The following is a 13,998-nucleotide window of genomic DNA, read 5'->3' as shown; positions in this document are numbered from 1 at the left end:
TTATTTATTTTGAGATATAATTTTGATATATACGAACATAAACTATGAACATAATATACTTGTTTTTAAACACGAATATTTTGTATAACAAAACAAGGAAAATACACAAAATGAGCGGACAATGTCTTGACATTTGCTCAATGCTCAGTAGTCAGTGGGCTGCGCGCCATCGAAGAGGACGGACGTGTACAACTATGTATAGGTAAGCGTAAAAACCCAACAACCTTGTCCAGTGACGTACAATATACAACTGTGAATTCAATATTAAAATAATATTATAATAAAAATAACTTATGATATATTAATTATAATATAATTAAGAACTTTTAAATTGTTTGGTTTACTTATGTTTTTGTTTTTTTTTTTTTTTTTGTGTCATAGTGACGTTTGACGTGGGCCTTTTTATCATTTATACTGCCAAGCTCCGGACTCTCGTTATTTAAGTTTTGTGCTCATTTAATTAGCTTGTGTTTTTTATTTGTTAATATACTCGTTTTTATTTTGCATTGTTGACTTATAATGTAAGAATCGATTATTTTATTTATTTATGTTAATATTGCCATCGTTGACAACCTCTAAAAGGCCCAGTCTTTTGAAGATCTCCCGATCGTGCAAGTGTCGATAACAATCCCATTCGTTATCTGTAATTTTCGTTTGTGAAACGGAAGGTTATAAATAGCTTCCAAATAATTGTAAGACCAGGCATCTGCGAATAACTAATTCGATCTATAAAGAATTAATTAAGGATGAAATTTATGATTTTCTAATACTGCGCGTTTATTAATATTATTTACCTAAATAATCCCTAGTTGTTAAAGAATAGATCGTTGTCAGTGGATGACAAAAAAAAAAAGATTAACCGACAGACACTTTCACCTCTGTCTGTCTGTCTGTCTGTGATCACGCTTGGTGTAAAGGAACCGAAACGTCGGGATTATGTATATATAAAAATTTGTAGCATACGAAAAACTAACTGTAAGTTACATTTAAAAATGTAAATTTATTATTGAGGTCGATTTGATAATTACGTGTTCAACTTATATAAAATTTCAGTTCAGAAATCCGCAAAATTTTTAAGTGATATAAATTCTTATTGTCAATCGGCAAATTCCTGTTCAGAAACTAAGCCCCGACCTACGTTCAATTCATTCGGATAGTGGGTAGTTGCTTAGGAAAACCCGTTTCCATAATATAAAAGTGATACTAATACTATCAAATACCTCGGTTTTCCTCATTTATGTACTAAATGGAGAAAGCGATTTATTTAATTGTATAAGTATATTACGTGTTAGTAATCGAATGGGTAAGAATGAACGATGTCACTGGCAAAAGCTAGTATATCACATTTGTGTCCTAACTGATATAAACATATGTTAATTTAATAATTTTTTACAATATATATATATTCGTTTCAGATTTCTTATATTATTTGTGTTAAGTACAACTTCAGCTGCCCAAAGCGATGTTGAGACGTCAAAAAGATCGATACAAGGTATGTAATAAAATTATTATTTGTAGATAATTTTAATAATAGTTTATCAAAAACGGAGATTTTACTCGATATAGTCAGAACGTAGTCTCTAACTGTTGCTATGTTTGCAAAATTACAATCATTTTCATAATCAAAGCTATTTTTTTATAACATAGTTTTGGCAAATGAAGACTTGTCTATAAAAGCTTCTTTTTTTTGTGGGAAGCGATTTATAACTTTTCTTCAAGCTAAAGGGCGAGTCAGTAGTTATTTAGGACTCCCGTGATAGTAGTGGGACTACAAATGAAATGCCAACGGTCAGTCATGACCTCATCAAAGCATCACGAAGTCTGTGGCGGAATATCCCAAGACTATAATATGGGTACTCTAATCAATGAGAACTGAGATTTTCGCGTGTACTCAATGTAAGAAAACTAATATTTTACTACGTGTTTCGTATTTACTACGTGTTTATATATATTTTTTTAACAACATACTCCCGACATTTCGGTTACTTTGCAGCAACCGTAACCACGTGCAGGCGAGATGAGAATGTCTTAATGTCTGTATCTATCTGTTGTACTTTAATTAAAGTGAGATTACGGTGTAGATCTATATGAGGAGAGAGGGTTTCCCAAATCTCGCTATCACTCCTGCTCTACGGACATGAAGGTAACGGGTCCCTTCTACCAACCGGTTTCCCCGACGGGACGGATCAGCGGAATAATCGTTCTCATGCTCCGCTTCACATCCGCGTCTACGATGACGTGCTCGTAGAAGGCCAGAGAGAAACAGAGAGAGTCAGGAAAGAGAGAGAGTCGATATCCAGCATGTATGGCATGACGCTCAGAAGCGATACTCAGCCACCAACCACGCCCGCGAGCTATTAGTGATAGTCCCACGGCACTCTCCTTTGCGTGAAAGTGGATTTTAATTTAATAACATTAGGAACCCTTCAAACATGATATTAAACAAAAGATTTAATTAAGTGACGGCTATAAGAGATTTCTGTCTGACTTATTGTCATGATTATGGACCCTTTGGAACCCCTGGTGCGTTCTTGCAGAGTGTGTGGTGCATGCAGTGGTTCTCAACCTTTTCTTGACATGGGACCACTTTGTATTCTTTGTTGTTCGCATGGGACCACTATGTAAAAAGGAAAAAAAATTGAATGACTAAGAAAATAAAATTGAAGAGAGTTTGAAATTCGTCCGGGGACCACTATTGGAATCCGCGGACCACTGGTTGGGAACCACTGCTGCGGAGGGATATGCAAGAAATTATAAAATATACAAGCATCAGTCGCCAGATAACAAAACTAAATGACAGACACTTTCATCGCATCTTTCAAGGCACACGATCGTTTTTAAGTAATCGAAACACGTAGTAAAATAATTTTGAATCAAAATATTGCACAATATTTTGGAAAGTAGGTTTTTATTTGCGTATTATATAACATTAAAGTGATCACACACATCGACTACCCTCGTTATCTTCAAGGGTTTTCCCCGATTAGAAGCTGACTATTAAAACTAGGTAAATAATAAAAAAAAAAATTCAGATACATATCTTAATTAATATCATTGTGACGTACAACGAAATAAAGGGGATCAATTAAATATATATATATTTTTATTTTAAACAGGAAATACAAATGGCAACAAAAAAAATTTTAACTTGAATTCAGACAGCGAACTCAATTTGGACCCTATCCCAAAACCTTTCGGTGAGTTAATTTTATTACTGGCTACAAAAACTATTAGTTGTAATAAATTGCCATATAAAATATTACTACATAGCTTTCGTCGCTATTTTCACAATTTTTTTTTAATATCGGATTTTTTAAAACAATGATTAATTAGTGAAATAAATTTGTAAAGAGAGATATATTTTTTTAAGTAAATTCTTTTTTTACATATAAAAATTAGTGATGAGATTAAATATTTAAGATTTAACTAAGTATCACGTCACCTTTGACATTTATTGTTTTTTTTTTTTCATAAATCTTATAATTATGTATAGCAAGGAGGTCTTAAATAAAAATGTTGTTTGTTACTTTGCTGTTGTTGTTCGTTGAAATTGAACGAATATAATAAAAATTTATATTCAGTTTCTGAACCTACGTTTCCTATTCCTTCCATCTTTCTTTATTTCTTTAATATTTTTTATCTCATTATAGTGACACGTCAGAAAATTCAACCGACTACAGATAAGGAAGAAAGTGAAATAAATTTGGATCCAGATGCGAAAGTCATAGCTGGTATGTCATGCTAGGTTTTATTATTGTAGTAAATAATATATATGCATTATACATTGAGATAAAACATGAATTAAAGAATAAATAAATTAAAATATATATATATATACGTTTAGGTTTCTAACAAAATTATTAAAAAGATAAAGTTGTATTATAAAGCCAGTACTTTTAACTAGAACAAACTCGTTATTATCTTAAATCAAAACACATTAAATAAGTTAAATTCAATTTACAAAGACACGAGTCGCGTCGACAAAATACTTTCCCGCGTAAAAGTGAGCAAACCAGATGTCATCGCTTTAACGTCACTTCGGGTGCGTTCGGGAATCTTAAGGTTCGGTTCAAATTAAATGTGTGTTCCCTACACATGGCAAGCTAAGAAACGTGCAATCATATATATTTATATGATTGCACGTTTCTTAGCTTGCCATGTTTATTATTAATGTCCAACTTTTATACGTTTGTAAAATTTGTAAACTATAAAATTATTTTGAATCGAAGAACAACATCCATTGTCACCTTACTACACGTTCGTTAAACACTTAGCGTTTTCAGTATTTAATTCGTGAAACTTGATTTTATAAGTAAATGTCATAATAGTATGACTATAGCGATGTTTAAGTAATCTTTAACTTCCCAGAATACTTCTCCTCCGGGCAGTCTACAGCCAGTCAATCACACACGATCGCTGCAGACGGCCTCAGTAATAAACGTGACTCACCAAGTAACGCGACAGATTCCTCAGACGATGTTAATTTGGATCAGTCGGGTATGTATGTGATGCGTTTCGAAAATTATATTTAGGTTTCTAAAAGAATCATTAAAAAAATATACTTATGTTTTAAGTCAGTACTTTAAATAACATATCAAACATTAACTAGAACAAACTAAATATTATCTTAAGCCGAAACACTTTAAATAGGTTAAATTCAATTTAAAAAGACACGAAACGCGTCGGCAAATACTTTCCCGCGTAAAAAGTGCACATACCTAAATGTCACTTGGGCTGCGTTCGGAAATTTAAAGGATCGGTTGAAAATTAAATGTGTGTTCCCTAAATATATATATTTATATATATTACGCTATTTAATTTACTAGTAAACTATATAAAAATAATTACAGTCCATCGATTGATTGATATAAGCGTATCCAACATAATCAAACTTATATGTTTTCTGTAAAAAATATGTAAAATAATGATTTTGTATGACAAAAATTACTATTTTCCTTTCATATATCCCTCTGAGTTAAATCAATTAATTGTTTTTTTGACCTTATGTGTTTTATTTGTATGATATGCACGGGACAGTTTCGTTAAGTCTCATATTATATGTATAGGTATATAAAATCCATTCTAAGTTGATCTCTACTCGGCAAAAGGAATATTCTTACCAAATTTCAAACCTCTACGCCTCATGGTTCCATAGATATTGTGATTCATCAATACATCGGTGGAAATCCCTACAAATATTATAAATGCAAAACTAACTCCGTCTGTCTGTTAAGTTTTCACTCCTAAACTGCTGAATCGATTTTGATAAATTTCGGTGTAAAGATAGAATATAGATGGCATTCTAGAGAAGGACAGAGGCGACCCTTTATCCAAATCCCGAATCCCGATCCTGAAATTGAGCCAGTTGAATTTTACACCACATTTTTCTATCGTGATACCTACTCACAATTCATATATAATAATCAGCTCATAAAATATTTGACAAACCGTGGCCGTAGTGACAGAGAACAATTCTAATATTTACGCGGACGGGGACGCGAGAAAAAGCCAGTATTATATATATATATATTTTTTTTTTTTTTTTCTGTATTTTATTATAATTTAATTTTACATGTATTGGATTTTGATAGGGATTATAATTGTACATGTCCAATGAAGGCGTGTTCGTCGAAGTAAATGATTTAGCAAAAGTATCCAAAATTTTTTTTCCTCAAGAACGTAATATTTAAAGTTCAATTTGTGAGAATTATTATATGTAATATAATTAAAAAGAACGAAAATGACGTGCGGTTAAAATTATATAAAAAAAAAATATGGTATTACAGTAAAAATGTTACTTAAAAGCGTATTTCATATTCTTACCGGTTATATATATACGTATACAGGGATATGGATCTGAATTTGCTTTTGTGTGTGTGTGTTTGCGTGTGTGCGTGACCAAAATACAATAATCTATATTTATATTGTGGCCTGGAGGTTAAAAGCCGGCCTCTCACACGTGAGGCCGCGGGTTCGAAACCCGGCAAGTACCGATGTGATCTTTTCCGAGTCATATGTACTTTCTAAGAGTATTCAGACACCACTGGCAGACGGTGAAGGAAAACATCGCGAGGAAACCTGGTCTTGTAATTTAAAATTATAAGATTGAAATCGCCAACCCGTCTTGAGCAAGCGTGGTGATTAATGCTCTAACCTTCTCCATGTGAGAAGAGGCCTTTGCTCAGCAGTGGGCTCCGATAGGCTGATGATGATGATGATGATTGTATTAATATGAGGAATAAAACATTTAAAATAATTGTTTGAGCTCGACATTATGACAATATACTTCTTTATTTATCAATATTATATATTAACTATGCTTGAAAAAATAAGTTATTTTACTAGAATGATGCCCATTGCACAATATACTTTTATACAATGTGAAAACTTAACGATTTTAATAATTTACGTAACTGGCAACACTGTTTTTTGAAATATATATATATATTTAATGAAATAAATGCACATTATGTGGTGCATGTGAGTATTACAGACTCTTTTGACCGTATCATTGACGTTTTATTGCGTATGGCAACTAGTTTGCCCGCGACTCCGCCCGTGAATATCGGTTTGGTACTCTGACAGAAATATATAACGTATGTTAAAACAATTTCCAGCCTCTTCATTTTAACTAACCTACATATCGTCAGCAGCGCCATCTGTGGGGCTGGTTTGTGAATCTAAACCGTGTAGGGCGCCGTAAAAATGATACATTCCAATAATTCCAGCCTTTTAGGAGTTCAGTGACGTACACACGTACATAATCATATATATAAAGATGATGATTTAGACGAGTATTGTATTTGTCGCAGATATAAATATAAATTGCACGAGGGACGATGGCACGCCGGGTGTGTGTGTCTTGTATTATCAATGCAACACCGACGACGGTCAAGTTATCACTGATGGCAACTCGCTCATAGATGTCAGGTAAACAATCTACACTCGCAGCTGGCTCACAGTCGTTTTCTACCTTAGAATTTTTGTTTGGAGAATTAATAGTGCCTAATGTTCAAAATTCTATCAAATACGTAAATTAAAATTAGTTTTTTGTTTAATATATTAGAAACTTTTCAGAACAATTCTGAACTGTTACTGAACTGACACAGCAATGGTTATTGCGACCCGCTTTAGACGAAGTATATAAAAATATTATGTATCCACGCGTATTCTTGAAAGACGTGTAGCCTCAGCGTAGTTCAGAGCCTCTTTTAATAGTTGATTTTACTAAGGAACCGTTGAAGTGAGATTTAAGAATATCGCGAGTATTCATTTAAAAAAAAAACTAATATTTTCTGATTACTACGAGTTGTTTTATTATATTATGAGAATGTCTGTCATTCTCGTCTCGTCCGCCCGTGATCACGGTCGCTGCTAAGTAACCGAAACGTCGGGAGCATGTAGTTTTGAAAATAGAAAAATAACTCGTAATCATCCGAAAATATTAGTTTTATGTAGTTAAACTCACTTATTATTAGTTTTGTTAACATTTTAAAATTCTTGACAATGAGCAATCATTAAATACGAGAAACATATCATATCTATGATTGATTTGTTGTGAAAAAACACATAATTTTTCTTATCTGTGGTCTCCGTAAGGCTAAAAGACGGCGCCTGCTCACACTACCTACAAGTCTGCTGCGTGTTGAACGTAGTCCAGGACAAACCTGTCATATTGGAAGATAAAGTGCCTGATCTTCCCGCAAGTGAGTTTCATTTTAACCAACTGCGCAGAAACGACGGGGTGTTATAGGTTTGGCGTGTCTGTGTGTGTATGTCTGTCTGAGGCAACGTAACTCCCAAACGGATGATCCGATTTTAATGCGGTTTTTTTTGTTTGGAAGGTGTGTGTGTTACGTCGAGACTGTTCTTAGCTATGTTTGATGGAAATCGGTCCAGGTCTCCAAGCTCGTCAGGTCGTTTGTTAGGGTCGGGGGTTTTATTATCGGTCAGGGTCGTGTGTTTGTGTGTGTATGTGTTTGTGTTTCTGTGGGTGAACGTGTTTGGCATGTGTGTGTGTGCGTGTGCGTGTGTGCATCGTTTTTGATACGTTTAGAATCCAGTTTCCTTGGTGTGATCTTTATCTATGTTAGGCTAATATCGGTACGGCAGTGACTCTATGTGTAAGTGAACGAATTTTACATATTTAGTTAGATTCTAAGTTTTGAATGTAAATCAATAGGCAACAATTACGTCTCATCAAATCGCTAAAAAAAATAAAAAAAAACAACTACTATTTAAATATGTCGTTTCTATATCTATCGGTTTTTCATAATTTTCATTATTTATAAATAAAAATATCTTTTTTCATTGAGAATGAAACGTTATCTGTGATCGGAGAACTAATACAAACATGATAAATTTAAATGAAAATCATTTCTATTTATAAAGGACTTCATTATTATTATTTTTTTTATAGTCCATCGTAAGTAGTAACACCGACAATTGTTTTTTTTTTTTGCTAATACGTTTCGAAAACGATAAATTTGACGTCGAGTTTAGGATAAAATTTAATCCCTGAAGACGTCAAAATTTCTCGCTGCTCAGGGCGACTTTGTACCTATTATAAATTGTAGAGCAATAATCTCTATGTTTTCGTAGAATCCAAAAAATGTGGTTGGAATAATCCAGCACTTAATATATTCCAAACGAGAGAAACAGCTGGTCTTGATGACGGCATTTATGCCAATTACGGCGACTTTCCCTGGATGATAGCCGTTATTAGGTGAGTGTTTTATTACGAATGGTATTATTTTTGAGTTTTTTGTATAAATATTGGGCCTATTAGGAGCCTATTGGGGAATGCTGAAACTATAATTAGCAAGAAATCGTATCTTTTCACTGCAGACGTAACGTTAACAGTTTTTTAGTCAGAAATCATCTCACGTTATACTTTAACGTAGCTCATCGATGGCAAAATGCTAAACATTCGTATGTTTTAATACGATACAAATATATTTGTACGCGGTAGAAGTGGGAGCGAGAGGTATGACAGCTAAATCTGTCTACAACCTACTAAAAGACTTGGGCCTGTCCAGAACCAACATCAATCCATTCCTAGAACGTACTTCGAAGGCAGCCCTAGTAGGTTCTTTTCAAATTTGGTTAGGTAGAGAAAGGTGCTTGGACGGTGGAGGTGAGCGTTTAACGAGCGTTAGATAGGGGTGCCTTAAAGCTACACCTTGGTCGCAAGTCCCAGGCACTATTGAAGCTCCTCTCCCTGCGACGATGGAGCCGGCACCCGCTCGTGAATCCATGGAATGACGAGAAGTTTCGTCTATTGGACTAAGTATAGATTTCTATGAGCTTTATGGCCAATTATCTTATATTTTCAAGAAATCGAAACGAGACTGAAGAATGGTCGAAGAATGACTACCTGGGTGGCGGATTCCTGATACATCCAGCTGTAGTAGTCACAGCAGCTCATAAAGTGGAGCAGTACAATCCTCACCAGGTGATTCATTGAAAAAATACTTAACAAACAAACTCCTAATTTTGATATAAAGATGATTTCCTTGTCTTTCGTAAAGTAAGATTTTATTTATTCATTATTCATTACAATTAAACTATCATGAAAACTATCAAAATTTTTTTTATTACAGCGTCGTATTAGATGAAGTAAAAATTGTATATCCATATATATATATTTTATTTGAAATTATCATAAGATAGTAACTAGAATAGTCTTTTTTTATTTTTTTACACACATTACAAAGAACATAAATACGTGTAAATAAAAATAATATCTGTCGGATTTACTACGAGTATTTTATTATTTTAAAAAACTACATACTTCCGACGCGACGTTTCGATTACTTTTCGGCAACCGTGATCACGGCAAACGAGTTGTCTGTCGGACGAGATGACGAAAATAACAAAATACGCGTAGTAAATCCGAAAAATATTAGTTTTATTCGAATGAGTTCTCGCGAAAGTGTTAGATCTCTTTACACACACACATCGCCCAAAAAAAATATATAATTGATCAGTGTAAATACATGTACATTATATATTTACTTACAAATTTCTCGATTACTTTTAACAGTGTATATTGAAGGAAATGTACGAGAAAAATTAAAAAATATACTGGTCCAGTCGTTTAAATAGGAGAAACTTTTTAATGGTTCCTCTTTGTTAAGATAAAATGCCGCGCCGGGGAGTGGGACACTCAGACCACTTATGAACTCTTCGAACACCAAGAGAGGGACGTCAGCAAAAAAATCATACACGCAAACTATTTCAGAGGTAAATTCGCCAAACTTAACCTCGAAGTATTTCGATACTGCAGATTCTTTGACCTTTCGGCGGTTCCATATTTTTTTTTTTTACGAGATTCATATTCGGCAAAAATTTTCATTAGTCCATGCTGGGTAATTTGAAAAACAAGGTAAAGTCCACTCAATAATTCTGTAGGGTTCGAAATTTAAAAAATTATTTCAGCGTTCGAAATTTAAAAAATTATTTTATTTACTATAGCCATCAAGTGCGCTGGATATAAAATATTTTGTTCAGCTACACATAAAAATGACGCGATTACTCATAATTTAAATGAAACTAATATTTTTCGGATAAACTACTCGTGATTTATTTTTGTAAAAAACTACACACTCCCGACGTTTCGGTTACTTTTCGGCAACCGTGATCACGGGCGGACGAGATGACACCTCGTTTTTTATCCGAAAAATATTAGTTTCATTCAAATGAATGAAACTCGCGAAAGTCTTAGATCTCATTACTCATAATTTTCGCATGTTTTCATCAATAGCATCGCTGTACAACGATATCGCTGTGCTTTTCCTGAAGAGCCCATTCTCACTGAACGGATCACCCAATATAAACGTCGCTTGCGTCGGTGCTAGTATGCCTCCGCCAGGGACCTTGTGTTTCAGTATGGGATGGGGCGCAAATTTCAAGAAGAAAAATGTTTACGCAGTCATACTTAAAAAAGTGAGCAAAAAAATCAAAATTATCTGTATAAATTAGGCGTGTACTAAACTAATTTAACCTGAATCCAGGTACGTTTGCCGCTCGTGGACCCTGAGAGATGCGAAACACTTTTGCGCAAAACACGTCTGGGACCTTTCTTCCGGCTGGACAAGTCGCTGACGTGTGCTGGAGGTGAAGACGGCGTGGACACGTGTCGTGGAGACGGAGGGTCCTCTCTGGTGTGCCCTGTGCAGGTAATATATTAAATATTTCGGCCATTAGACTAAAATCATCAAAAAAATGTTGTCAAATTGTCTGTTAGCTAAAATAATATTCGTATAATATAACAGCGCAAATATTGTCTTAGTGTAAAACTTTTTTCAAATCGTAGATGGCTGACGAGAGCACACGTTATGAAGTATTTGGGATGGTTGCGTACGGGATTGGTTGCGGGAGTAAGGATGTGCCAAGTGTTTACGTCAACATTCCCTATTTGAAGCCCTGGCTTGACGCTATTATTGCTAGTGAAGGGCTCTCCACGGAAACATATATCTCATAAGACTGTTTCATGTCGACTATATAGATATTAATTCAGATTAATAAAAATGAAGGCTATAAATTATAAAAAGTCAGTAGCTGTGCTACTGCATATAAATTCCACTGGTGTCACCCAAACTGAAGGAAACACATTCTGAAGCTGAGCAATGAGTTGTTTGAAAAACATTAATATATATAATTACTATGCATACTGAATATAAATTCATTTGTAGTGTGATTTTATTAAATATTTATTATATCTATCACAGATAAAAAATAAAATAAAAAAAAGACTAATACACATGTACTATGGATTAGTTCAAATGTATGAAAAATTTTCAAGATGTAAAAAAATTTACTCAAATTACTTATTATTTTATACATTAAAATAAAAATATGTATTTTTTTCTGTTTCAGTATATATGTAATGTTCGAATTAAAATTTATATCTAAAAGATAATGTATAAGTAATACTAATTACAGTGCGTTATCTGTAATGTGATATGTCAAAGTCAAAAGAACGCGAAAGTTTAAAACACTTATTTTACTTGGCAGAAATTGCAATAAAAAGTGTAAAAAACTGAATTTTCACAGAGAAATATTAACGGAGTAAGTTATACACGAGCATTTACCTGTTAATTAAAAAAAATATTCTCAAACATAAATTACAAACGGCCCCAATTGGGTAGTAGTTTACCAACTTAAGGATATTGCAATTTTTTATTTCGAGATCATCCCAAAAGGGTCATGAGATACTTTCAATGCATTTAAGTGGCTCATACGCCTTTTTTAATATCACAATATATTACAAGGGTCATAGAACCGAGAAGTATTAATTGAATTGACAAATAGCATTTGATTGATATGTGCCTTCATAGTTTTAATACAAAAAAAAAAAAAAAAGACATTTTTATATATAAAATATATAATTTTTAATGTCTCAATATGTGTGATAAATAAAATCTATAAAATATGTTATTCTTGATTTTAAATTGGGGTAAAATTAAACAATGTTTTTTATTCCTATCAAATATACATACATTTTTTATTCTTCTCAGTGTTGGTATGACCGAGTGAAGTATTGTATAATGTGTTGTTGTAGTTTTACATCGTAGGTCCTGTGTTTTTTTTATAGCAGAAATTGCATCTGCCGGCTGTACTCGAGTACATGACAAAAATAGTACTTGAGATCGGTACAAAAATATGTGGCACTGTTTTGGCTATTTTTGAAGTGAGATTCTCTTCCCAATGTTTTGTTAATTTTTATAATGTATAATACCTTTTTATGACAAAAATCTTTGAGAACATTATGTACCTACTGTGGGAGTGAATTGATTTTTACAAGATAATGAAAACAATTTTAAAATTAGTTGATGGTATATTTTGTATCAAAAATAAATCATTATAATATCTCTAAACAACATGTAAGGAATTATTGTACTTTATTGCAAAATAAAATATCTTTTCTTATAGATATAATTCAGCCTTTGAATGAACTTCAGCCCAACAAACATATACACTAGTAGACAATGGTATCTGTACAATAAATTAAAAAAATCTTATAATGAGATCTAAGATTTTCGCGAGTTTTAGTAATTTAAATGTAACAAATATTTTTCGGATAAACTACGCGTGATTTATTTTTGTAAAAAACTACGTAGTCCCGACGTTTCGGTTACTTTTCAGCAACCGTGATCACGGGCGGACGAGATGTGACATCTAGTTGTATGTAGTTTTTTACCAAAAATAAATCACGCGTAGTTTATCCGAAAAATATTAGTTTCATTCAAATAAAAATATCTTGTTACTTGTGTACCAGATAATTGATAATTTACTTAGATCGAAATCACAGTAAAATTTTTATCAATTTAACATAACAATAGTATATATTGATCTCTTGGAGATTAAAGGTCTTGAAATAATTCCTTGTCGGATTTAGACAAAGAGCATTTTCATAGCCCCTTTTGCTGCACCAGCGAGGCTGCATCAAATTGCTTAGCCAGACTGGACCAAGTAAGCGTCTCAATTTTGATGGTATAGGTGCTATGCCTAGTTTATCTATAGGCCGTTTAAAAGGTCAGTCTTTGTAATCATGTTCTTTAAGATTGAGTTAAGCAAAATATTGTTCTAAAACAATTTCAGCGGATTGCATTTTAATCTCAATTGTTGTATCTTTTTAATGGAACTTACTCCCTATTCCTATTTCTAACCTCTCATATAGTAGCCACGTTTTGCGAATAGCTGGGTCTGTCATGAGTTACGGACCTGCAGTTCACTTTCTTGTCCTACTTCTTGCTGGACTAACCGAAATCAGACAATCGGCCATGTCTACCCCACCCATTTTAGCCTTATATTTCTTAGCTGAATAAAATGGTTTTACTAAAGTAATCAGAGACGTAAATTCTTAAATTTATGCTAAACTAAAACAATAGGTATTATAAAACGTGAAAAAAGCATATTCGTCGCAATGAAATATCTTAAAGATCGTATAAGTCTAACAACGTCCTACGCCCGTTAGTGTCATCTTCTGTTCCC

General features: G+C 33.3%; 1 protein-coding gene across 1 annotated transcript; it reads left to right on the top strand.

Moving 5' to 3' along the window:
- Positions 1-86: 86 nt before the first annotated feature.
- Positions 87-12,942, top strand: LOC116777016 (phenoloxidase-activating factor 2-like). Its single transcript, XM_061529224.1, has 13 exons — positions 87-202; positions 1,416-1,492; positions 3,117-3,197; positions 3,651-3,731; positions 4,369-4,497; positions 6,813-6,930; positions 7,600-7,706; positions 8,602-8,725; positions 9,337-9,454; positions 10,140-10,245; positions 10,766-10,947; positions 11,016-11,180; positions 11,318-12,942. Exons 1-13 carry the CDS (start codon positions 111-113, stop codon positions 11,483-11,485), a joined length of 1,548 nt encoding a protein of 515 aa, XP_061385208.1. The 5' UTR covers positions 87-110; the 3' UTR covers positions 11,486-12,942.
- Positions 12,943-13,998: the final 1,056 nt, after the last annotated feature.

Source organism: Danaus plexippus (assembly GCF_018135715.1).
Source record: "Danaus plexippus chromosome 29 unlocalized genomic scaffold, MEX_DaPlex mxdp_37, whole genome shotgun sequence".
In the NCBI taxonomy this organism is placed as follows: domain Eukaryota; kingdom Metazoa; phylum Arthropoda; class Insecta; order Lepidoptera; family Nymphalidae; genus Danaus; species Danaus plexippus.
This window is presented reverse-complemented; position numbering and strand designations above follow the sequence as displayed.

Coding starts and splice junctions, on each gene's coding strand:
- LOC116777016 (XM_061529224.1), top strand. CDS start 111: ATGAGCGGACAATGTCTTGACATTTGCTCAATGCTCAGTAGTCAGTGG. Junction 3,732..4,368: donor AGATGCGAAAGTCATAGCTG/GTATGTCATGCT, acceptor TTAACTTCCCAG/AATACTTCTCCTCCGGGCAG. Junction 4,498..6,812: donor TGTTAATTTGGATCAGTCGG/GTATGTATGTGA, acceptor TATTTGTCGCAG/ATATAAATATAAATTGCACG.